The sequence below is a fragment of the Nicotiana tabacum genome, chromosome 17, assembly GCF_000715075.1.
Source record: "Nicotiana tabacum cultivar K326 chromosome 17, ASM71507v2, whole genome shotgun sequence".
Lineage (NCBI taxonomy): Eukaryota > Viridiplantae > Streptophyta > Magnoliopsida > Solanales > Solanaceae > Nicotiana > Nicotiana tabacum.
The window spans coordinates 62,888,553-62,911,417 of NC_134096.1; the positions used below are offsets into that span (position 1 = coordinate 62,888,553).

The window sequence follows — 22,865 nt, forward strand, 5'->3', positions numbered from 1 at the left end:
ATATTAGGCAGAAAATAAAGTTATATTATTTAGCTTAAGAATAATGTGCAGCATAAATTTTGCCAGAGATTTCGTGTGTTATAATGGTTGCTGAAGTCTCTAATTATAGTTATACCTAGGGAAAGATCCTAGTATCAAGCCCATCTTAAATGTCAATAATAAATGGGGCCATTTATAAATATGTAATATCAGACAATGAATGCCAAATTTTTCTGCAACGACTACATATTTAATACTGAGGAATATTCTTCATTAAATGTCATTTGGTGGCAAACATTATTTTGTTTTCGTTGGCCGCGTTCTCTTGGATCCTCCCGGTACCAACCGAAGTTGTTGTTCTCGGTCTTGATTTTCAATCGACTTATCTTCCGTCTGTCTCCGGTTTCACGTGTCACGCCATCATTCGAGCATTTAATATAAACCAATTTTACCCTATAATGCTATCCTCACTGTAATTTGGAGATGGGCATACCAATCCCTGTTCAGAGCTGCGAGAATTAACAACGCCATAAAAAGAACAGACAAACTAGCCATAGATTGTACTCATGGTGGCTCGAACTGTATCGCTGCTGCCTTAAGTTGCTTGATCCTGAATGAAGCCAACTCCCATCTGTCTAGATGAATTAGACCTCTAACCTGATTTGGTAGTCCTTCTAAGTTTGTAAAGAAAATGTGTTGACGATGTCTGTGACTTAGTGTTGCAAACTTGTCTGCTACCTTGTTCGCCTCTCTATAACAGTGTTTAACAACCATTCCTCTATTATCGACAATTTTCTTGATTTCCTCTACTGTTTGTGCCATTCTCCATGGTGTAACTGCCTCGCCAACAATGCAGCAGGATGTTAGTAACTTCGGATAAGGGTCTGATTTGCCCCTCTACTATCATAAATAAGCCTTATTTATCCTACGTTTACGTTTTCTATCAAAAATATCCCTACAGTTATACATTAGGTTCATATTTACCCTTACGCGTTAAAATGGGTTACATTTGCCATTCGTTATACTTTAAGATCATATTTACCCCTCTACTCTTCAAAAAGGGTTACATTTGCCCTTCGTTATACTTTCTTGACATCTTTATCCTTACAATTACACCCTACATTTACCCTCATCCGGTAGATCGCCATGTCCCACCTTTGTTTTCCTATATGACGTCTATGTGGATTTCTTTTTCTTCCAATTTAAATATGGTCACCTATTTAAGATAATTTAACCCGCCCACCCAATTTAAATAAATCAATTAGAGATAACACTATAGTTTCGTTCACTCACTGTCCAAAATTTTCTCGCTCTCCGAAAAATATGGAGTTTTTCCATTTATTTTAGTTTGTGTGTCTTGGATTGGGAATTATGATTTCCATTTATTTTAGTTTGTGTCTTATTTAAATTGGATGAACGAGTTAAATTATCTTAAATAGGTGACCATATTTAAATTGAAAGAAAAAGAAATCCACATAGGCGCCATGTAAGAAAAGAAAGGTGGGACATGGCGATCTACCGGATGAGGGTAAATGTAGGGTATAATTGTAAGGATAAATATGTCAAGAAAGTATAACGAATGGCAAATGTAACCCATTTTGAAGAGTAGAGGAGTAAATATGATACTAAAGTATAACGAAGGGCAAATGTAACTCTTTTAAACGTTTAAGGGGTAAATATGAACCTAATGTATAACGGTAAGAATATTTTTGATAGAAAAATTAAACGAAAGGTAAATAAAGCCTATTTATGATAGTAGAGGGGCAAATCAAACCCTTATCCGTAGTAACTTAGAATCGGCCTCGGCTACCTCTTACTAATTCATTTTCATTTTTAAACATTACCTCTCTTTTTTCACTTTAAGGTTATCAACTTGCTCTCCCTTTATTCCTGCACGAAGAGTATGCTTACTCTTTTGAAACATTCTTTAGTCTTTGTACTTCTTAGCTAGGTTGGACATGATTGTTAAGGTCTAAAATGCTTTTGAATTCAGTCTTTCTTGCGTTCTTTTGCGTCTCTTGGTGAGTTTATAGGATTCCTTTGTTCTTTTCTACTATAATCCTTGTTCCCCGTTCTGGAATTCCTTACTTGATTAGTTTGCTGCCCAACTCTTGGCCATCACATCCCCTTTTCAGTGAGTTGACTTAATGTTAGGAAACAATGCTAAAGCATACACAGGCTAGAATTTCTTTACACCAAAAGCTCAAACCAGTTTTGGGCAGAAACTTGCAGTACAATACAAGAAAGGTAATTCTTACTTGATTAGTTTGCTGCCCAACTCTTGGCCATCACATCCCCTTTTCAGTGAGTTGACTTAATGTTAGGAAACAATGCTAAAGCATACACAGGCTAGAATTTCTTTACACCAAAAGCTCAAACCAGTTTTGGGCAGAAACTTGCAGTACAATACAAGAAAGGTAAACAAGTTTTGGTAAGCTACATATGTTACAATTTTTGAAATGGATAGACTTCTAGATAACACTAGCAAAATTTGCTGGGGAATGCGTTATAACCACTAACTTGCTGCTACAATAAGCAGCTTCTTTCCCCTTATACCTGCAAGACGGAGTTCGCCCTCTTCAATCAGCTAAAACTTTTCGAGCGTAAAAAACAATATATACAAGTTTTGCTTCATCTCATGTTTCCTTTTTAGATCTTCGAAAGGCCCATTCTGGGACCAAGAGCACTGCCTCTCAAGGTTCTATGTGACCATGAGCTCTTCCCAGAGCTTACCCCAGCTACTTTTATTATGCAACTGTCCCATCTTCGCCTTTATAGTCTCACTGAGTTGTTCCCAGAGGTTTACTCCTACATTTTCTGCAAATAACATTAAAACATAATCAATATATAGTTATGAAATTCAACAGCCAATGAATTTATAATGCAGTAATGACTAATCATCGAAGGAGTTAACAGAAAACATCGTCTCACACCTTCATTAGATCCACAGGTCAATTCCACAAACAGTCAAAAAAGAAAATTTGATTGGTAGAAGCAGTCAAATTATAATGGCTCATATGGAAAGGAAAACTAACTTGGATCTAATGAAAATCTCCTCCAACTAACTCCGCTATATAAGCAGTGGAATAACAATGATAATTACCTATAGTGGGCCATCAGTTTTCTTATCACTAGCGCTTAGAACTGGATTTGATTCGTTTGTAGCAGGACTTTCACTGGGCCGACCAAAAAGTCCTGCTACAGAGTCTGAAGTACCATTTTTTGACAAGGCGAGCTTCAAGAAATGATGAAAAATCTATCTGCGAAAAGATGCAATTTCACTCAGCTCAAGTACCTCTACAAATAGGGTTATCTCGATGCATCTTACTAGAAAAAACTTGAGATAACCAAATAGAGTTGATTTCCTTATTTAATACTAACTTTTTTGTTTCATGTAGCTTAAACTCCTATATAAAGGGGAAATCTTAAATGGTTTATTATGACCATTACCAATGAGGATTCTTCCCAACACAGGATTCCTTGTTGGTGCAACTTAGAGCTAATCATACATTAATGATTAACCATTCGGTGACATAAGTATATTAGCATCTCCTTTCTTTCTTTTCTTTTTTTTTTCTTTGGATAAAGTAAAGGACCGCCCAGTGCACAAAGCATCATGCTTTCACGCAGGGTCCGGGGAAGGGTCACACACCCCAAGGGGTATGACGTATTGGGAAAAAAAAGGTAGGCTTTATGAGCGGTCATGTAGGGGCCTTGTTAGCGACCCATCATTCTTCCCCAAGCTATCAAAGTCCGACCAAGCGAGTAAGAGATACAGGAATCCTCGCTCATAGATGTGAATTGAAAAAGCAAGCCCGAATTCTTTTTAATTAGCTTCTATAGTTCGGTCCCTATCCCTGGTAAGGTCTAATTGTTATCCATAAGTCTTGGGAAGGTGAACTTTGCAAAAGTGCTTATTCGGTTGGGAAGAATAGGACTTCCGACTCCAAGCTATCAGAGTCCGACCAAGCGAGCAAGAGATACAGGAATCCTCGCTCATAGATGTGAATTGAAAAGGCAAGCCCGAATTCTTTTTAATTAGGTTCTATAGTCCGGTCCCTATCCCTGGTAAGGTCTAATTGTTATCCATAAGTCTTGGGAAGGTGAACTTTGCAGAAGTGCTTATTCGGTTGGGAAGAATAGGACTTCCGACTCCAAGCCTACCCTACCTGAAAAAAAGTTTCAGCTATTGATTTAGCCTCTTGTCGATACTACTAGTCTTCTCGTTACCTACTAGAAAAATCCCATCAAGAGAGATTGAATCGGCGAACTATACTTCAACTAAAGTTTGGATACAGTAAAGTTTCACTAATGGGTACAAAGAGGTACAACAAGTGTACACAAAAGGGCAACAGCAATAACTTTGCCTCAGTCTCAAACAAGTTAGGGTCGGCATTCACATCAAATTCATAGAATCCAAAAATATCCAAAAGTTGATTTAGATCTTCCGTCTCCTTATCCTTACACCAAAAGAAAAGACTCTGTAAACATTTGTCTTTCACATAAGAGTGTTGCTGCTTTTTTCCTTCAAATTTCCTATTTAGAAGTAATGCTTAACTATAATTTGTATATTCTTATTAGAAGAAGCAACATTTTGTAAGGTATACCATAAAGTTAAGTTGGAAACTGATTAGCTTCTAGGAATGAAAGGTCTGTCAAAGTAGGGCATTGGTTGAGCTTTTGGAATAAGTTCCTTTCTCAGCCTCGTAAAGTTTCACTAATGGGTACAAAGAGGTACAACAAGTGTACACAAAAGGGCAACAGCAATAACTTTGCTGCAGTCCCAAACATGTTGGGGTCGGCATCCACATCAAATTCATAGAATCCAAAAATATCCAAAAGTTGATTTAGATCTTCCATCTCCTTATCCTTACACCAAAAGAAAAGACTCTGTAAACATCTGTCTTTCACATAAGAGTATTGCTGCTTTTTTCCTTCAAATTTCCTATTTAGAAGTAATGCTGCTTAACTATAGTTTGTATATTCTTATTAGAAGAAGCAACATTTTGTAAGGTACCATAAAGTTAAGTTGGAAACTGATTACCTTCTAGGAATGAAAGGTCTGTCAAAGTAGGGCATCGGTTGAGCTTTTGGAACAAGTTCCTTTCTCAGCTTCCTAGTTTCTTCTTCCTCGGCCATCTAGAGAAAGTAATCAAACAACAAGATAACAAGAATGTAAGTGCAAAAATACATATACGTAATTTCATCCCAGAATATTTGCTTGCTTTACCTTCTGTAGTCTCTCTCTTTCCATCTTGTATTGTTCAATAAAGCTCAATTTTTCTGCCACCTGATGCAACCATGGAGAAACCACGAACATAAGGTACCGTGCCTCTAAAAGAGTAATGAAAGAGTCATGAGAAGGACAGCCATTTAGTGCCAGAAGTGCCTGCCTGGGTCCTGTCCTCTATATTAGTAATGAAAGAGACTTTCCTAATGAAACATAACATTGAATAAGATTTTAAAACTAGCACTTTCACTTGAAGAAATTTGCTGGGGTCCTCACTCCTCTTATTGGAGCACTTGCTTTGAGAATCTCTTTGCAAGGACATACATAACATTTACATGTTTCATATGAAATACTCCCGATTTGAAAAAAAATCAGATACTCATGGCAGCATTTTATACGAAATTAAAGCTGCCCTTTCACTGAGAGATATTAATTAGGTTAATGCATGACCGAAGTCAGTAAAGAATAAACAAAGTTTACCTGATGGTCAAACTCAGCACGTTCAACTGCCCTAATGTCACTGTGCAGCACCAGATCAACAGGCCTTGTGCTCTCTTTTACAGGAGGCTTTGGCAAACACTGAAAAGTTGAAAACGGAGTAATTCAGTTTTCTTTTCGTAACAGGCTTAAGTATAATCTGAAGTGCAAAAGATTTGTGCATAGTGAGAGAGGTAATAACATGAACTTCAATAACATTTTGCTTTAATTTCTCTTTGATTTTGGTTCAAAAGAGTCCAGTCTCCAAAATATGAGATCAACAAGATGCATTCCCTTTTAAGTTTCTGGCATAGTTAAACAAGATAAGCTTTACATCAATCCATTTACATTGAAAAAGTTCTTAATGGTTGGAAATGACAATAGTGAAAAGCTTACGCTACCTCTGGCTCATCTGTTGTCCATGGAAGGCCTTGTGCAATTGGTATCCGTTGTTTCTCCTCTTCCTCCGCCATTTGTTGCACCTTCTCTAAAAATTCTTCCTCCTTACATTTTCCCCTTTCCTGCAGCAATAGCCAATCTAAGCAACTCCTTAAGTAAACTGGTAAATGATTAATTGAATTCAACATGACATCCTAAACTGAAAAGGCAGATACTGATGCATCTCAATGCTGAAGGGACACAAGTAACTAGTGGGTCAAAGAATAGGTCCCACTATTAGTGAACAGGGAACAATGACCATTACAAATATCAACAGAGGGATTTCAACAACAACTACTATGCCTCAATCCCAAGCAAGTGGGTGTCAGCTCTATGAATCTCGACAGCCATGTCACTCCAGTTAAGCCCATCTCGGTCCAATAGTATACTCAATAATTAGTTTCTCTAACACTAGAAGTTCACTACATTTTCTACTAGCATATAAATCTCTAACAAGACCAAAAACATCCTAGCCAAAATTGGACCTAAAGTAAACGTACTAACATGACTAACAATTAATCTCAACTTATTGTTATCACCTAAAGTAAACGTCCAAATATTATACTCAATAATTAGTTTCTCTAACACTAGAAGTTCACTATATTTTCTACTAGCATATAAATCTCTAACAAGACCAAAAAAATCCTAGCCAAAATTGGACCTAAAGCAAACGTACTAACATGATTAAAAATTAATCTCAACTTATTGTTATCACCTATATAGATTTTTTTTTCTTCCATTGTGCACTATTTAACGACCAGCATTCTGATTTTCATTTAGCAAAATAGGATGAAATCTTTCAGTGTCCACTCTGTGTATATCACTATTTGCGGTAGCAGCCAGCGCATGTCAACCAAATATATTGCAACTGAATATTTGGTCATAGTTTCACAAGAAGCAATCAATTAACCAAGATTGGATCAAGCAAACACACAACTCACGAACCTCAGTTCTAAGTTTGAAGGGCTTTTGTGAGGTCGCTTTGAGCTGCCTTCTCTTCCAGTTTCTTCTAGTAAATGTGCCTGATGATTCAGCGCTCTGCAGCATTAAGAATGAAAATAAGAGTATAGAGATCAAAACGATTTACTCTCCATCTAACAATGATTGATAATAAGAATATCCTTACATTGTGTCTGCTCCTTCGACCACCACCTGAAGTCCTGCTTGAAATACTGAAGCTATGAAAAGAAAAAAAGATGATCTATTTCCAGCACTCAAATGAGGAATAAATGCACAACCAACAAGCAAAAGTCTCAATCCTAAACTAATAGGAATCAGTTATATAAATCCACTAAATACAAGCTCAGTTAAAGGAAGAGGGTTGCAATAGGTTGACAACTAAAGCTTAAAGTTTCAAGAACTAACCTTCCGTGGCTGCTATCCAATGAGGAGGCACGACGTGAATCCAAGCCTAAACTCTCGGAGGTGAGGAAAAAATCCGATGGACAAAACAAAGAAGAAGACATCTGTGTCGCAGGAATCTTAGGATGTTGTAAGCCAGGCAATGCCCTTTTTTGTCCCTTTCCATAATCTTCTGTTTCCTTTTCCCCTTCACACTCATTTGTTTTTGGTATCGAAAGAAGCTTCTCAAAAGCCTTAACTAAATGCATCACTTTTCCCGATTCAGATACACTGTGTCTTGCTTCCTCCAGCAACCTCTCCCTCCTCCTCTTTATAGTTCCACCGCTCATTTCACCCGAACCCACATCCTCGTTTGCCCTTTCCGCCATTTCGTCAGCCACACAACGATCACCCAATTCAGCTAATTCACCCAGTTCAACAGTCTCAATGTTTTGAGTCAAGGACTCGTTGCCCATTCCTTCTTCATTGCTAATTTCAGCCCCATTTACCTTATCCAACTTCTCTATTTCACTTTCTTCGTGATCATTTCCACCGCGATTCTTGAAAAACTCTTCTTGAGAAGCCCTGAGGCTCTCATAAGCAACACAAAGGCACTTCTTTTTCTCACCTCCACCAGCCTTATTACACTTACAACAAGCCACTGAAGGGTTCAAAATATCACTATTATACTTCTTCTTCTTTGCGATCACAAACTTCCTTTGACGAATTTTGTTTTTGGGAGAAGGCGAAGCCAATTGATTTGCGTTAGGATTTCTGGATACTGAATTTTGGGGTTTCTTCGCCGACTTTGCCATTGATAGTGATTTAGAAGATTTTGACAAATAAGGACTGTGTTGTTCCACATTGGGGTTCAGATTCTCTGAATTTTTGGAGCATTTTTTAGGCGTAAGTCTAATGGATTTGCCGTTTGAATCCATCAAAAGAGCAATGCAATTGTTGCTGAAAAGTTGATCGGAGTTAGGGTTTTTAGGATTTGCTAGGGTATTTTTTCTGCTTGTAGCATTCAGTGATCACAGGGAAGGGAGAAAAAAGATGAACCGGTGAGCTTTAGATTCATCTGGCTTATGTAACGGCTAGTTTTGTTTTTTGGGTGGACTTGGTTTTAGGGCGTTGGATTAGCTTTTTTAAATAGTTTTGAAAATTGGATTTAATTTAACTGATTGGGAAGGTAGGATGAACCGGTGAGCTTTAGACGCTTCTCGCTTTTGTAACGGCTATTTTTTTATTGGTTTTTTTGGTGGGCTTCGGTTTAGGGCCGCGGATTAAGAATTGGGACTTTTTCGTATATATATATATATATATGATTTTAAATTTATTTACCCGGTTTTGTCCAAATTTTCCTATTTACATGACGTAACTAACGTTTTTTACAAAATATATACAAATTCGGTCAAAAATTATAATTTATCTACAAATTATCTACAATTTAAAAATAATTTTTTCATACAGAATTCTGGTCAAAAACTACAATTCACATATAATTTATATACAATTATGTTAGTTGTATATATTTTGTATGCCATTTCTACACCCGACATACAAAATATATACAATTTGCCTATAGATTTTTTTCGAGATTCAATCTGAAATTTCAACCAAAATCACCTTGTGAATCTTCACCAAATTCTCTCAAAATTGAGATATAAACTCCAAAGAATATTCCAAATCATTTGATGTTGAATCTAGGATAGGCCTAGTTAATTTAAATGTGATGTTTCTTTTCTTCTGCTTCACATTTTGATCTATTCATCTCTATTACTTCGTCAAGCGCACTGAATTGATGAAGTTTTCTGCTGGATGCTATATATATATATATATATATATAAAGCTTAAAAAGCAATGTTGTTTCGAAATTCTGAACCAAGCAAAGGACTCCATTTATCGAGTTTGAGATTTTTTATCCCCAAAGTTTCGAAATTATAAAAACAGTAATCTTATGAATCTAAAATTGAATTACAAAGCCGAAACTTAAAGAGATTGAAATGGGGTTAAATTGGAGTAGAAAATTAAAGAAAAAAATGAATTCTAACCTACTTTATATATAAATGGTAAATTGTATATGCTAATGTAATCAAGTGATAACCTCTTTAGAAAGGGTAAATAAGTTCATAATATAGTATACGTAGGTAAAAATCTCGAATTGGGATTAACCCAAATAGCCACCCACCAACAACAAACCCAGTATATTTTCACAAGTGAGGTTTGGGGAGAGTAGTGCGTACGCAGACCTTACCTCTACCTAGTGAAGGTAGAGAGGTTATTTCCAATAGACCATCGGCTTAGAAAGAGTGAGAAGAGGAAAAAGACGAGGGGGAAAAATAAAAAAAAAAATTAAAAAAAAATAAAAAATAAAAATAAAAAATAAAAATAAAAGGGGGCGGGGAATTAGTAGTACTAAACACTAACAACAGGGAATACGATAGTAGAGGTGAACTAAATCACATGACGAAGTAATGATCTACTTAGGCATATACACGAACCTGAGTGCTACTATAGAAACTAGTAGGAAAAGGAGAAACTTAAAACTACATACTACCCGTCTACCGTAATCCTCGACCTTCATACCTTCCTATCAAGGGTTATGTCCTCAGTAAGCTGAAGCCGCGCCATATCATGTCTAATCACATCTCCCTAATACTTCATTGGCCTACCTCGTCCTCTTCTCAAACCCGCCATGGTCAGCCTCTCACACCTCCTGACAGGAGCATCAATGTTTCTCCTCTTTACATACCCAAACCATCTCAACCTCGACTCCTGCATCTTGTCCTCCACGGAGGCCACTCCCACTTTTTCCCGAATAGCTTCATTCCTAGTCTTATCTCTCCTGGTATACTAACTCACCATCTCAACATCCTCATTTCTACTATTTTTATCTTCTGCACATGTGAGTTCTTAATTGGCCAACACTCCACCAATAAAGCATAGTTGGTTGAACCACCACTATGTAGAATTTACCTTTAAGTCTTGGCGGCACATTCTTATCACATAAGCCGCTGGACGCAAGCCTTCATTTCATCCATCCCGCTCCAATACGATGTGCGACATCCTTGTCAATTTCCCCGTTACCCTGGATAATATACCCGAGATACTTGAAACTACCTTTCTTGGGGATAACTTGAGTATCAAGCTTCACATCTACGTGTGACTCATGAGCCCCGTCACTGAATTTGCACTCTAAATATTCTGTCTTAGTCCTGCTCAACTTGAAACCTTTAAACTCCAAGGTCTGCCTCAAAACCTAAACATTTAAACTCCAAGGTCTGCCTCAAAACCTCCAACCTTGTGTTGACCCCGCTTCGCGTCTCGTCGATCAACACTATATCATCGACAAATAATATGCAGTGTGTGCCGCGTCAGCACGTCCATTGTCAAGGCAAATAAAAATGGGCTAAGAGCTGATCCCTGGTGCAGCACCGTCACAACTGGAAAGTGCTCTGAGTCCCCTCCCATCGTCCTCACCCGAGGCTTAGCATCATTGTAAATATCCTTAATCACCCTAGTGTATGCTACCGGAATTCCGCTAACCTCCAAACACCTCCAGAAAACTTCCCTCGGCACTTTATTGTACGCTTTTTCAAGGTCGATAAACACCTTGTGCAAGTCCTTTTTCCTTTCCCGATACTGCTTCACTAATCTCCTCACTAGATGAATAGCTTCCGTAGTCGAGCGCCTCTGCATGAATCCGAACTGGTTTTCGAAAATAGACACGCTCCTCCTCATCCTGACCTCCACCACCCTCTCCCAAATCTTCATCGTGTGGATCAACAACTTTATACCCCTATAATTGCTGTCCCACTCCTCGTTCAACAGTCTATGAAAGTACGTCTGTCATCTGCATCTAATATGCGCCTCGTCTATCAATACTTTGTCGTCCTCGTCTTTGATACTCTTCACCCGGTCCAAGTCACGGGCCTTCCTCTCCCTCACCTTGGTCAATCGGTACAACTTCTTGTATCCGCCTTTGCTCCCGAGTTCCTCGTATAGACACCCACCATACCACATAAACTAAAAATAGTCGATAAATGTATAATATATATAAAATTTATGTATTACATGTGTATAATAGTGTATAATCAATGTATAATATATGTATATGGCTAAAAAATATAAACAATTAATATTGTCGGTGTCACGACCCGAAATTTTCACCTTCGGACCGTGATGGCGCCTAACATTTCACTTGCTAGGCAAGCCAACGTTAGAATATTATTATCTATTTTTAAAATAATTTTTAAATTTATTAATAATCAAAGAACAAATGCGGAAGTAAAGTATGAAATATAGTGAAATAACTCATAAAAATAACGGTGTCTAAATACCATCCCAGAATTAGTGTCACAAGTGCACGAGCTTCTAGAATAATACAAATAAAGGTCTGAATAAAATAAAGCTATCTGAAAATAAATACACAGCTAAAGTAAAATAGACGAGGACTTCAGAACTGCGGACGCCATGCAGTTATACCTCAAGTCTCCTCCGAGTAGCTGAAATCCGAGCAAGTTTATGGCACGCCGCTGGGACCAACTCCGAAATCTGCACAAGAAGTGCAGAGTGTAGAATCAGTACAACCGACCCCATGTACTGGTAAGTGTTGAGCCTAACCTCGATGAAGTAGTGACGAGGCTAAGGCGGGTCACTTACATTACCTGTACGCAATATTAGTAACAACAACAATAATAGAAACAAATCAGATAACTCATTTATAATAATTGAAGCCAACTCAGCAGTCATAACCAATTATCATTTCCATCAATTCTGTTGCAGCGTGCAACCCGCTCTCACAATATATTCACATTCAATTATGTTGCAGCATGCAATCCACTCTCACAATATATTCACATTCAGTTCTGTTGCGGCATGAAACCCGCTCCTCCAATATATTCATTTTAATCAAGTCTGTTGCGATGTGCAACCCGATCCCCCGAAAAACTTACGAAATCTGAACACCCATTCTGAGACGAGTCCAACCATACAAAAATTATCCAATTCTGATGTCAAATGGACCTTCAAATCTTAAATTTTTATTTTTGAAAGATTTTATAAAAATCTGATTTTTCTTCCATAAATTCACGGATTCATGATATAAATGAGTATGAAATCATGAAATATAATCAATATAGGATAAGGAACACTTACCCCAATATTTTTTCGTGAAAATCACCCAAAAATCACCTTATCCGAGCTCAAAAATGGAAAAGGGTTAAAAATGGGACGAATCCTTTCTGGGACTTTTACCCTTCGCGAACGCGGTTAGTGCCTCGCGTTCGCGAAGCACAAATTTGTGTTGTCCCATTTTACACTTCGCAAACGCGAAGCTTGCCTAGCTTGGCCTTCGCGAACGCGAGATGCCCTTCGCGAACGTGAAGGCAATAATCCTGGCCAGCTTATTTCCCTTCGCGAACGCGAGGCTTCGGTTGCGAATTAGAAGCTTTGAACCTCAAGCCTTTGCGAACGCGGTCACTCTGTCGCGAACGCGGAGCACAAAACGTGCCAGCCCCAATTTGCTCTTCGCGTTTGCGAGAGTACCTTTGCGATTGCGAAGAAGAACACACCTGAAGTTTGCAGAAAACCAGATTTCCAAAGTCCGAAAATGATTCGTTAACCACCCGAAACCAACCCGAGCCCTCGGGGCTCCAAACCAAACATGCACCCAAGTCCTAAAATATCATACGAACTTGCTCGCGCGATCAAATCGCCAAAATAACACCAAGAACTACGAATCGGACACCAAATCAAAGCAAATTTCCAAGAAAACTTTAAAACTTATATTTTTACAACCAGACGTCTGAATCACGTCAAATCAACTCCGATTCTCACCAAATTCGGAAGACAAGTCATAAATATTATAGTGGACCTATACCGGACTCCGAAACCAAAATACGGACTCGAGGTCAATAAATTCAATATCAGTAATTTCTTAAAATTCATTAAGCTTTCAAGCTTTTAAATTTTCATCAAAATTTCATATCTCGAGCTAGGGACCTCGGAATTCGATTTCGGGCATACGCCCAAGTCCCAAATCACGATACAGACCTAGCAGAATTGTCAAAATACTGATCCGGGTCCGTTTGCTCAAAATGTTGACTAAAGTCAACTCAGTTGAGTTTTTAAAGCTCTATTTCACATTTTAATCCATTTTTCACATAAAAACTTTTCGAAAATTTGTACGGACTGCGCACGTAAGTCGAGGAATGATAAATGGTGCTTTTCGAGGTCTTAGAACACAAAATTACTTGTTAAATTTAAAGATGACATTTTAAGTCATCACAGCCGGCTATTTGTGTAACAATCCCGCTATTAACTGATTGAACTCTTTGATTTAACTGATTGGGAAGGTTAAATAGTTGTGGTTATGGCTAATTAGCCATGATCATGTTAATCCCGTCACAAAAAATGACCACTTTTTAACCATTGTAGCCCAAAAGTTATCGTTATGGCTAATTATCTCTTTACAACTCGCTCTCAATTTTGTCATTAGGTTGTCTTTATGGCTAATTAGCTATTTACAACTCACTGAATAATCTTTGGTTTAATCGCTCCTTGCTTTACAACATTACTCCAGCTCGTTTTACCTCTTACTAACTAACTCTATTTTTTAAACAGTGCCTCTCTGTTTTCAATTTATTCAGTATGATTACTCTTTTGAAACATTCTTTAGTCTTTGTACTTCTTAGCTAGGTTGGACATGATTGTTAAGGTCTAAAATGCTTTTGAATTCAGTCTTTCTTGCGTTATTTTGCGTCTCTTGGTGAGTTTATAGGATTCCTTTGTTCTTTTCTACTATAATCCTTGTTCCCCGTTCTGGAATTCCTTACTTGATTAGTTTGCTGCCCAACTCTTGGCCATCACATCCCCTTTTCAGTGAGTTGACTTAATGTTAGGAAACAATGCTAAAGCATACACAGGCTAGAATTTCTTTACACCAAAAGCTCAAACCAGTTTTGGAAAGAAACTCAAGTTTTCGGCAAGCTACATATGGAACATTTTTTGAAATGGATAGACTTACAGATAACACTAACCACGGGGCAATGCGTTAAGACCACTAACTTGCTGCTACTATAAGCAGCAACTTTCCCCAGATACCCGCCAAAACCGAGTTCGCACTCTTCATTCAGCTAAAATTCCGAGAGTAAATAACAATATATACAAGTTTTGCTTCATCTCATATTTCCTTTTTAGATCTTCGAAAGGCCATTCTAGGACCAAGAGCACTGCCTCTCAAGGTTTTATGTGACCATGAGCTCTTCCCAGAGCTCCCCTTATGCAACTGTCCCATATTCACCTTTATAGTCTCACTCCAGAGGTTTACTCCATTTTCTGCAAATAGCATTAAAACATAGTCAACATCTAGTTAGGAAATTCAACAACCAACGAATTTATAATTCACTAACGGCTAATCATCAAAGGAGTTGACAGAAAGCATCGTCTAACACCTTTATGAACAGAATGTTTTTGTTTTCCACGGGTCAATTCCACAAATAGTCAATTTTTTTATTATTTTGATACGTAGAAACAGTCAAATTATAATGGCTCATATGGAAAGGATAACTAACTTGGATCTAATGAAATCCCCTCCAACTAACTCCGCTATATAAGCAGTGGAATAACAAAAATATTTACCTATAGCTGGGCCATCAGTTTTCTTATCACTAGCGCTTAGAACTGGATTTGATTCGTTTGTAGCAGGACTTTCGCTGGGCCAACCAGAAAGTCCTGCTACAGAGTCTGAAGTACCATTTTTGACAAGACGAGCTTCAAGAAGTGACGAAAAATCTATCTGCGAAAAGACGCAGTTTACTAATCCAATTAGCATTAAGATCAGGGATTGCACTAAACACAATAATACATAGAGATTCACTCACGCAAAGGATGTAAATTCAAGTTCACTCAGCACGAGTACCTCTACAAATAGAGTTATCTCGATGCATCTTCCTAGAAACAACTTGAGATAACCAAATATAGTTGATTTCCTTATTTAATACTATTTTTTTTATTTCATAGGGTGCTATGCGTAAGATGGGCAGGGGCAAAGCGACCGGGCCGGATGAAATCCCGGTGGAGTTTTGGAAGAGTGTGGGCAAGGTGGGCTTGGAGTGGCTCACTAGGTTATTTAATTTCATTTTTAGAACGAAGATGCCCGAAGAGTGGAGATGGAGCACGATGGTTCCTATCTACAAGAACAAGGGTGATATCCAAAATTGCAATAATTATCGGGGTATCAAGCTGCTTAGCCATACTATGAAAGTCTGGGAGAAAGTGGTAGAGCTAAGGGTGAGAAGGAGTGTGACTATTTCCGAGAACCAATTTGGGTTTATGCCGAGGCGTTCGACTACAGAAGTCATCCACCTTGCTAGGAGATTGATGGAGCAGTATAGGGAGAGAAATAAGGACTTGCATATGGTGTTCATCGACTTAGAAAAGGTGTACGATAAAGTTCCGAGGGAGGTTTGGTGGAGATGTTTGGAGGCTAGAGGTATACATATTGCCTACGTTAGGTTGATTAAGAACATGTATGATGTAGTAAAGACCCGAGTGAGGACGGTGGGTAGGGACTCAGACCATTTTTCGGTTATGATGGGGTTGCATCAGGGGTCAGCACTCAACCCTTTTTTGTTTGCTCTGGTGATGAACGCACTGACGCGCCACATCCAAGGGGAAGTGTCGTGGTGCATGTTATTTGCAGATGATATTGTATTGATTGACGAGACGCGAGACGGTGTGAACGCGCAATTAGAGGTATGGAGTCAGACCCTGGAATCTAAAGGTTTCAAGTTGAGCAGGACCAAGACAGAATACTTGGAGTGTAAGTTCAGTGGCGGGACTCTAGGAGGGGAAGGGGAGGTAAGGCTGGACTCGCAGGTCATCCCTAGAAGAGGGAGTTTTAAGTACCTCGAGTCTATTATTCAGGGGGATAGGGAGATTGATGAAGATGTCGCACATCGTATTGGGGCGGGATGGATGAAATGGAGACTCGCTTCCGATGTTCTATGTGACAAGAAGGTGCCACCGAAACTTAAGGATAAGTTCTACAGAGTGGTGGTCAGACCAACGATGCTGTATGAGGCTGAGTGTTGGCCAGTCAAGATTGCTCATGTCCAGAAGATGAAGGTAGCAGAAATGAGGATGTTAAGATAGATGTGTGGGCACACTAGCTTAGATAGGATCAGAAATGAGGTTATTCGCGATAAGGTGGGTGTGGCCTCTATTGAGGACAAAATGCGGGAAGAGCGGCTTAGGTGGTTTGGTCATGTGAGGAGGAGGAGCATAGACGCCCCGGTGAGGAGGTTGACATTGCAGGGCCTATGGAGAGGTAGAGGTAGGCCAAAGAAGAGGTGGGGAGAGGTGATTAGGCAAGCGCAGCCTCAGCTGAGCGAGGAAATGACCCTTGATAGGAAGGTTTGGAGGTCAAGAATTAGGGTAGTAGAGTAGGTAGTGTAGAGTGTTCATAACATTAGTATTGGCACGCAATCTCGTTTTTTGTTGGTAGTAGGTTTTTATGACTAACCGTTGTTTTCTTTCATTGTTGATCACTTTACTGTGTTGTTTTATTCTGCTTTTATATGGCTTTTTGATACTGTCCCTTTTTTCCTATATTTTCATTAATGTGATACTTATAATATCCTGAGTCGGGGGTCTATTGGAAACAGCCTCTCTATCCTCACAAGGTAGGAGTAAGGTCTGGGTACACACTAACCTCCCCACACCCCACGGTGTAGGATAATACTGGGTATGTTGTTGTAGCTTAAACTCCTGTATAAAGGAGAAATCTTAAATGGTTCATGACCATTTCCAGCGAGGATTCTTCCCCACTCACGGATTCCTTTATGGCGCAATTTAGAGCTAATCATACACTAATCCTTAGATAACGTAAAGCATATTAGCATCTCCTTTCTTTCTTTCTTTCTTTTGTTTTTTTTTGTGTGGATAAAGTAAAGTTTCATTAGTGGGATAATACTGGGTATGTTGTTGTTGTTGTAGTAAAGTAAAGTTTCATTAATGGGTACCAAGAGATACAACAAGTGTGCACAAAAGGAGCAACAACTTTGCCTCAATTCTAAACAAGTTGGGGTCGGCATCTACATCAAATTCATAGAATCCAAAATATCAAAAAGTTGATTCAGATCTTCCATCTCCTTATCGTTACACCAAAAGAAAAGACTCTGTAAACATCTGTCATGTGCTGCTGCTTTTTTTCCTTCAAAACATCTTGTATTTCTTCCAACCAAATAGTCCACATAATGCATAAAGATATTGTGTTCCCCAACTGTTTTCTCCTTATATTAGCATCTCTGTTAAGCTTGGATGGTGAATCTCAAAATGACATTCTAGAAAAATTCTATACTTGACAACTCTACTTTTGGGACCCGTTTGGCCATAGATTTTGCCAAAAGTTTTTGGCAAATACATGTTTGTTCATAAATTTTATCCATATTTTGGCAAATTCCCAAAACCCAAATCCCAAAACAAACTTGTTGGCCCAAAATATTACTATTACATTTTTTAAAATTTGCCCCAAACTATTGTATTTTATAAAAGAGCCCGCCATTTATTATTTTGTAACAATGTTGCTTCGTCTTCTCGGTCATCTGATAGTGTATTATGTAGTTCATGATAAAAATGATAATTTTGTACTAAATTTATTTATGTTCAGGACTATGGTTTGTGATAATGATAATGAATGTTATTGATGAAGGTAATGTTGGGTATTTGTGATAGTTTTAAGAACTTGTGGGTATAAGTCATGCTTCATGTTTTTTTTTTTAAAAGTGAAATATGTTTTGAAAACAGATGTCCAAACACATTTTCATCTTCAAACCAAACTTCACCCAAATCAGATTTTTCAAAACAAATTTGAGAATTTATGGCCAAACGCTAGCTTGGTATCTAGAACTCTTGCTTTGAATTATATATAGAAATTCAAGAGAAATTAGTAGGCAGAACATCATAATACAAACTATGACCGAACCTACCTCTTGCACTTGATCCTGCTGCAAAGCTTGATCTGCATCAACCAGAAGATTTTTAGACTCTAGAGTTCTTCCATATTAAAGAATGCAAGACTGACACCATAGTGAAAGAAGTGGTTAACCCAAATTAATATTTTAAAAACTGGTAGGAAACTCTTCCACCTGAAAAGTTGGGAGGGAGAGACAGAGAGTACGACAAAGAAGGGGGAAAAGAGAGAACTGAGTCATAAATAAACGAACAACCTGGAACAACTTCATCCTCCACATCACTGTGTTGACCTGGTTTTTCACACAAAGTGCTATTTTCATTCGTCTGCTCTTGTCTGTTTGTATTTCTACCCTTATCTTCTTCGCGCAATTGCTTCCAGTGTAGCTACATGTGAGACAGTGCTTTGTCAACACAAATGAGACTAGGCAGAAGAATTGAAACATATGTGTGAGTCTGATTACTCACAAGTCCTTTTGGTTGGCCAATCACTTCTTGATTTTTAGCTTTATTTTGCTGCTGCTTCCAATTCCCCTGCAGAGTCTATGATATAAGTTTCCAATACATGAAGCAGAAGCAAAAGTGATAGAAGTACTTCTCGGTATCTCACTACTCACACGTCCCCTTGGTCTGCCATCAGTCTCACCATCAACATGCCACTTTGAATGCAGTTTACCAGCTCTTCTTCCAGCATTAGCCTGCAATTCCTTCCCCTTTTGCTGCAAAATTGCACCGAGCAAATATAATACCCCATGAAAATAATAGCTGGCAAATCTGCATCTTATAATTACTTACAGGTCCCTCTGATTCGGAAGCTGCATGCTGCTTGTAAATTTTGATCATTTCTTGCAACCATTGCCTTTTCGCATATTGTCTCCGAGCACTTCTACTAGGGCCCTGACAGAAAGAAGAATCAATATCTCAGCACTAAAAGATCTTTAAACAAATCTTCCGAAGGAAAATTGAAAAAAGCGATTCACGCTAATATTTAAGTGAAACTATTTGTAAGACAGACTATCTGGTAGTATGAGTAGAAGAATATTCAACTATACTAGCCAACAAATCTGATACGCACTATAACATCTGATCATGTCAGGTGAGTTTGTGACAAGAACAAATGTCACTTTCAAGTAACACCTAATATAGGGGATACACAGTTTCACACAATTTTCTGAAATAGCTCCACCAACTATAGGACTATTTGCTGCCAATTTCTCGATTAAATGATAAAAGTTGTAATAATGTACCTTTTTAACACGCTCAGGCTTGGGGATTTCCTCCACATTCTCCACGCCTTTCTCTTGAAACTTGTTATTTCTATAGAAACAGAAGAAATGTTCAGTAACCTAACAAGATATTGGACATCTCTGCATGCATAAAAACAGAACAAGATGCACTTGGAAATGCCTAAGTCATCAGAAGAGATATTACAACTTTAAATATAAATTTTCCGGGATCTTGCACTTTTTATCAATAAGATTAAGTTGTCAAGCCACCGCAAGCAAATATCAGATTAGGGGCAAATTACTTGGATTCATTATGGAGAAAATAAATTCAAGATTTTCACCAGCAGAAGATGGACAAAGATAAACTCTTACAAGATGCCCAACAAGGAAAGATGGGGTATTCAGGCTATCATTCAATGCGGCTCTAATGTTGTATTATTTCCTACTATCTTGTTCCATATGTTCAAACACCAAAATCCATACTCCGTACAAGAGGCGAGCAACACTTAACTGAGACACAAAAACAAGAAAAGAAAATACATGGGCAAAGAAATACACACCGAAATGGAAACAAGACAAGCAACCCCTTCAATGATTGAGGCCAAAATGGTAGCAGTGGAAAGGAATAAATCCTCAACTAAGTGGTGCTGTGGGAAGGAATGTACCCTAAGTAATGACCACAGTAAGGCTTCCAAAGCAAATACATCAAGAAATTGGCAGAAACTGACTAAATAAAGCAATAATATCCTAAAATAAACTGTAATCACTCAAAGAATGAGATTACAGATATCAATAGCCGTACCTCTTCATGCCGGAAATGCTGTCATTAACCTTGCTACTTTCAGCACTTCCTTTGTTATTATCCACATCTTTGCTATCCGGATCAGCTACCTTCTTTTGCTTGCAAGGACTCTTCTTGCTTGTGAGATCCTGTTGAGCTTTCTTGGTCTGTTCAACATCCTCCTCTGCAACTTCAGAATAATGCTTCTTCTTCCTGAAGAAGAGAGATTCAAGAAATCAATTGTGAGCCTTACAAATTAAAGCCAAAGTATGGGCAAATCAGAATCATCAAACAAGTGATGAAGAAATTACTTCGAGCTAGAAAGTGTTTCCGATGCCTTTCTTTTCTTGGAGATCACGTTACAACCCAAAGCATTTTCCAGATGTGCACTAGTATGTTTTACTGGGTCAGCTCCTTCTTCCTTGTCTTCATACTCATCTTCGGGCTCTTCACTCTCATAACCTCCAGATTCATTGTCAAACTCCTCCTCGTTCGCCAACAGCAATTGTCCAGTGTTTACTGGTTGCTTCTCAACAATTCTGATATTCTCAGCTATATTAGGTGTATCATTTCCTTCAATGGCTAAAACACCTCCTTTCTTCTTCACACTAGTGTACAAGTTTTGAAAACATAATTTTTATGAATAATAGTAATAATAATAACGATGATATTAATAGATGACAAAGCGGCAATTAAGCAAAACCTGACTGTAGAATTATCCTTCAAGATACAAGTTGATTCAAAAGGGGGCAAGACAAAGCCATCCATCTGCAAGTATATGACAAGAAAGTGAGCCAGTACTTAAATAATGTGATGTCAGCTGCAAGAGAATAGAAATGTTAATTCGTAGCCAGAGGCTCGATCAACAAATGTAACAAGCCAAGCACCAAAGGATGTGGCCTAGTGGTTAATGAAAGACCACGAGACACCAGAATTTCAGCCCCATCAGTAAAACAAAAAAGTTGTTTGCTCCGTTTTAATTTATGTGGACTTATTTGACTGGGTACGAAGTTTAAGAAAAAAAATGAACACCTTTAAAACTTGTGATCTTAAACATGACATAATATTTGTGTGCATATAAGGCAACTTATGGTCTTAACCATGTAATAACATCTTTATGACTATAAAAGTTTATTATTAAGAGTAAAATGGAAAGTTTAAGTTAAATTGAATCTAAATTTAGAAGGGGTCATTCTTTTTGTAACGGACTAAAAAGAAAATAGGATCATATAAATTGAATGGAGGAAGTAGGTGATTTCTCCATATGCCTACACCTCAGTGGGAAAAATTAGCAGTACGTAGGTGCTCAATGAAATAGAGAAAGTAGCTAATAAACAATGCTGATGAACACCTTATTTTATAAAATAGGTGTTCGGACCGAAGTGTTGAAGCTGATAAAGCAAGAACACAAAGCCAAAAGTAGACACCGGCACTAAGCAACAAAAAACAGTAATTGAATCAACAACAAAAAAATAAAAAATTGAAGGAAACACTATCCCAAAATTAAAAAGAAATAAAAATTTATGAAACATACAGAGAGGAGAAGGCCATGAGGACAAGAGTGATGGAGCTGAAAAGTGTGTAGAACAGAAGAGGAGAGGTCATAGATGGTTCTGTGCTGTTGGGGTTTGAGAAGGAACCAACTATGCCTCAGACCCTCTGATTTCTCCTGTAATTCGCTGAGAATGTGCCGCTCCTTAAATATCAATCGAACCCTTACGCTCTCCCCCATAAGCTTTCTCCGACTACAACCCTTGCAAGTGATTTGGGGCTTCCGGCATAGTAAACTGTACTAATAGCGGAATATAGTGTTCTTCACTTCCTCGAAAGTAATGACGTTCCAAGCATTTGCTAGTTTGGTTACTAACAGGAACTCACTCGGTTTTGCTTCCTCAGTGTCACTTGTATGCTTTAAAACTCCACTAATTTAACATTGTTACTAAAATATAATACTGTCTATGTTCATTTATTATTTCGTTAAACGGAACAAGATTATTCATTTAGTACTTTGTTGAAGTTTATCAGCAACCAACTGTCATAGACACGTTGCAATCAACTCAATAAAATAATTTGTAACTTCTTACAACATGGAAGTTGTGAACAACTTATGCAAACAACTTACAATCAGCTCAAGAAAAGTCTCGCAGTTGCTTCATGAAAAGTCTTGCAGTTGACTGGATTATTTCTAACTGCATATTTACAATCCTTCGATCAAATAGAGCTTCCTATCCTGCGTTTTTCTTTTTTTCCCACGATAGTGATATTCCTTTGCTACTTTTGCTTCCTGAAAAGCGTGACAGCTGCTTTCGTTCTTCTATAAATAGAAGAGGTCTCAATTCATTATGTACATCAGTTTGAAGTTGAATAATATATTAGTCTCTCTCTGTACTTGTCTTTAATTAATTTAATTTATAGTCTT

General features: G+C 38.0%; 2 protein-coding genes across 4 annotated transcripts; both read right to left on the minus strand.

Moving 5' to 3' along the window:
- Nucleotides 1-2,322: 2,322 nt before the first annotated feature.
- Nucleotides 2,323-8,584, minus strand: LOC107793537 (microtubule-destabilizing protein 60-like). Of its 2 annotated transcripts, XM_075234384.1 has the most exons (8): nucleotides 7,490-8,584; nucleotides 7,251-7,302; nucleotides 7,070-7,162; nucleotides 6,088-6,207; nucleotides 5,690-5,788; nucleotides 5,210-5,269; nucleotides 5,024-5,118; nucleotides 2,323-2,796 (listed from the first exon to the last, which is right to left on the minus strand). In XM_075234384.1, the coding sequence occupies exons 1-8, from the start codon at nucleotides 8,401-8,403 to the stop codon at nucleotides 2,760-2,762; spliced, it is 1,470 nt and encodes a 489-aa protein (XP_075090485.1). In that variant the 5' UTR covers nucleotides 8,404-8,584; the 3' UTR covers nucleotides 2,323-2,759. The 2 variants fall into 2 exon arrangements, with proteins under 2 accessions (XP_075090485.1, XP_075090484.1); XM_075234383.1 differs by lacking the exon at nucleotides 2,323-2,796 and having other exon boundaries at nucleotides 5,020-5,118; nucleotides 7,490-8,537.
- Nucleotides 8,585-14,398: 5,814 nt separating this feature from the next.
- Nucleotides 14,399-22,388, minus strand: LOC107793536 (uncharacterized). Of its 2 annotated transcripts, none has more exons than XM_016615914.2 (11): nucleotides 21,981-22,388; nucleotides 21,150-21,214; nucleotides 20,758-21,054; nucleotides 20,468-20,659; nucleotides 19,687-19,756; nucleotides 19,235-19,336; nucleotides 19,057-19,158; nucleotides 18,908-18,973; nucleotides 18,697-18,826; nucleotides 18,457-18,488; nucleotides 14,399-14,803 (listed from the first exon to the last, which is right to left on the minus strand). In XM_016615914.2, the coding sequence occupies exons 1-11, from the start codon at nucleotides 22,176-22,178 to the stop codon at nucleotides 14,792-14,794; spliced, it is 1,266 nt and encodes a 421-aa protein (XP_016471400.2). In that variant the 5' UTR covers nucleotides 22,179-22,388; the 3' UTR covers nucleotides 14,399-14,791. The 2 variants fall into 2 exon arrangements, with proteins under 2 accessions (XP_016471400.2, XP_075090483.1); XM_075234382.1 differs by lacking the exon at nucleotides 14,399-14,803 and adding an exon at nucleotides 14,959-15,263 and having other exon boundaries at nucleotides 21,981-22,387.
- Between the last annotated feature and the right edge of the window lie 477 nt (nucleotides 22,389-22,865).

Bases quoted from the DNA above. Each gene is read 5' to 3' on its own strand.
- LOC107793536 (XM_075234382.1), bottom strand. From the start codon at position 22,178: ATGGGGGAGAGCGTAAGGGTTCGATTGATATTTAAGGAGCGGCACATT. The intron at 19,757-20,467 runs GTACGGCTATTG...CTGTTTCTATAG, and splicing joins AGCATTTCCGGCATGAAGAG to AAATAACAAGTTTCAAGAGA. The intron at 18,827-18,907 runs GTGAGTAATCAG...TCTCACATGTAG, and splicing joins TTGGCCAACCAAAAGGACTT to CTACACTGGAAGCAATTGCG.
- LOC107793537 (XM_075234384.1), bottom strand. From the start codon at position 8,403: ATGGATTCAAACGGCAAATCCATTAGACTTACGCCTAAAAAATGCTCC. The intron at 7,163-7,250 runs GTAAGGATATTC...TTAATGCTGCAG, and splicing joins GTCGAAGGAGCAGACACAAT to AGCGCTGAATCATCAGGCAC. The intron at 6,208-7,069 runs GTTCGTGAGTTG...CTATTGCTGCAG, and splicing joins CCTTCAAACTTAGAACTGAG to GAAAGGGGAAAATGTAAGGA.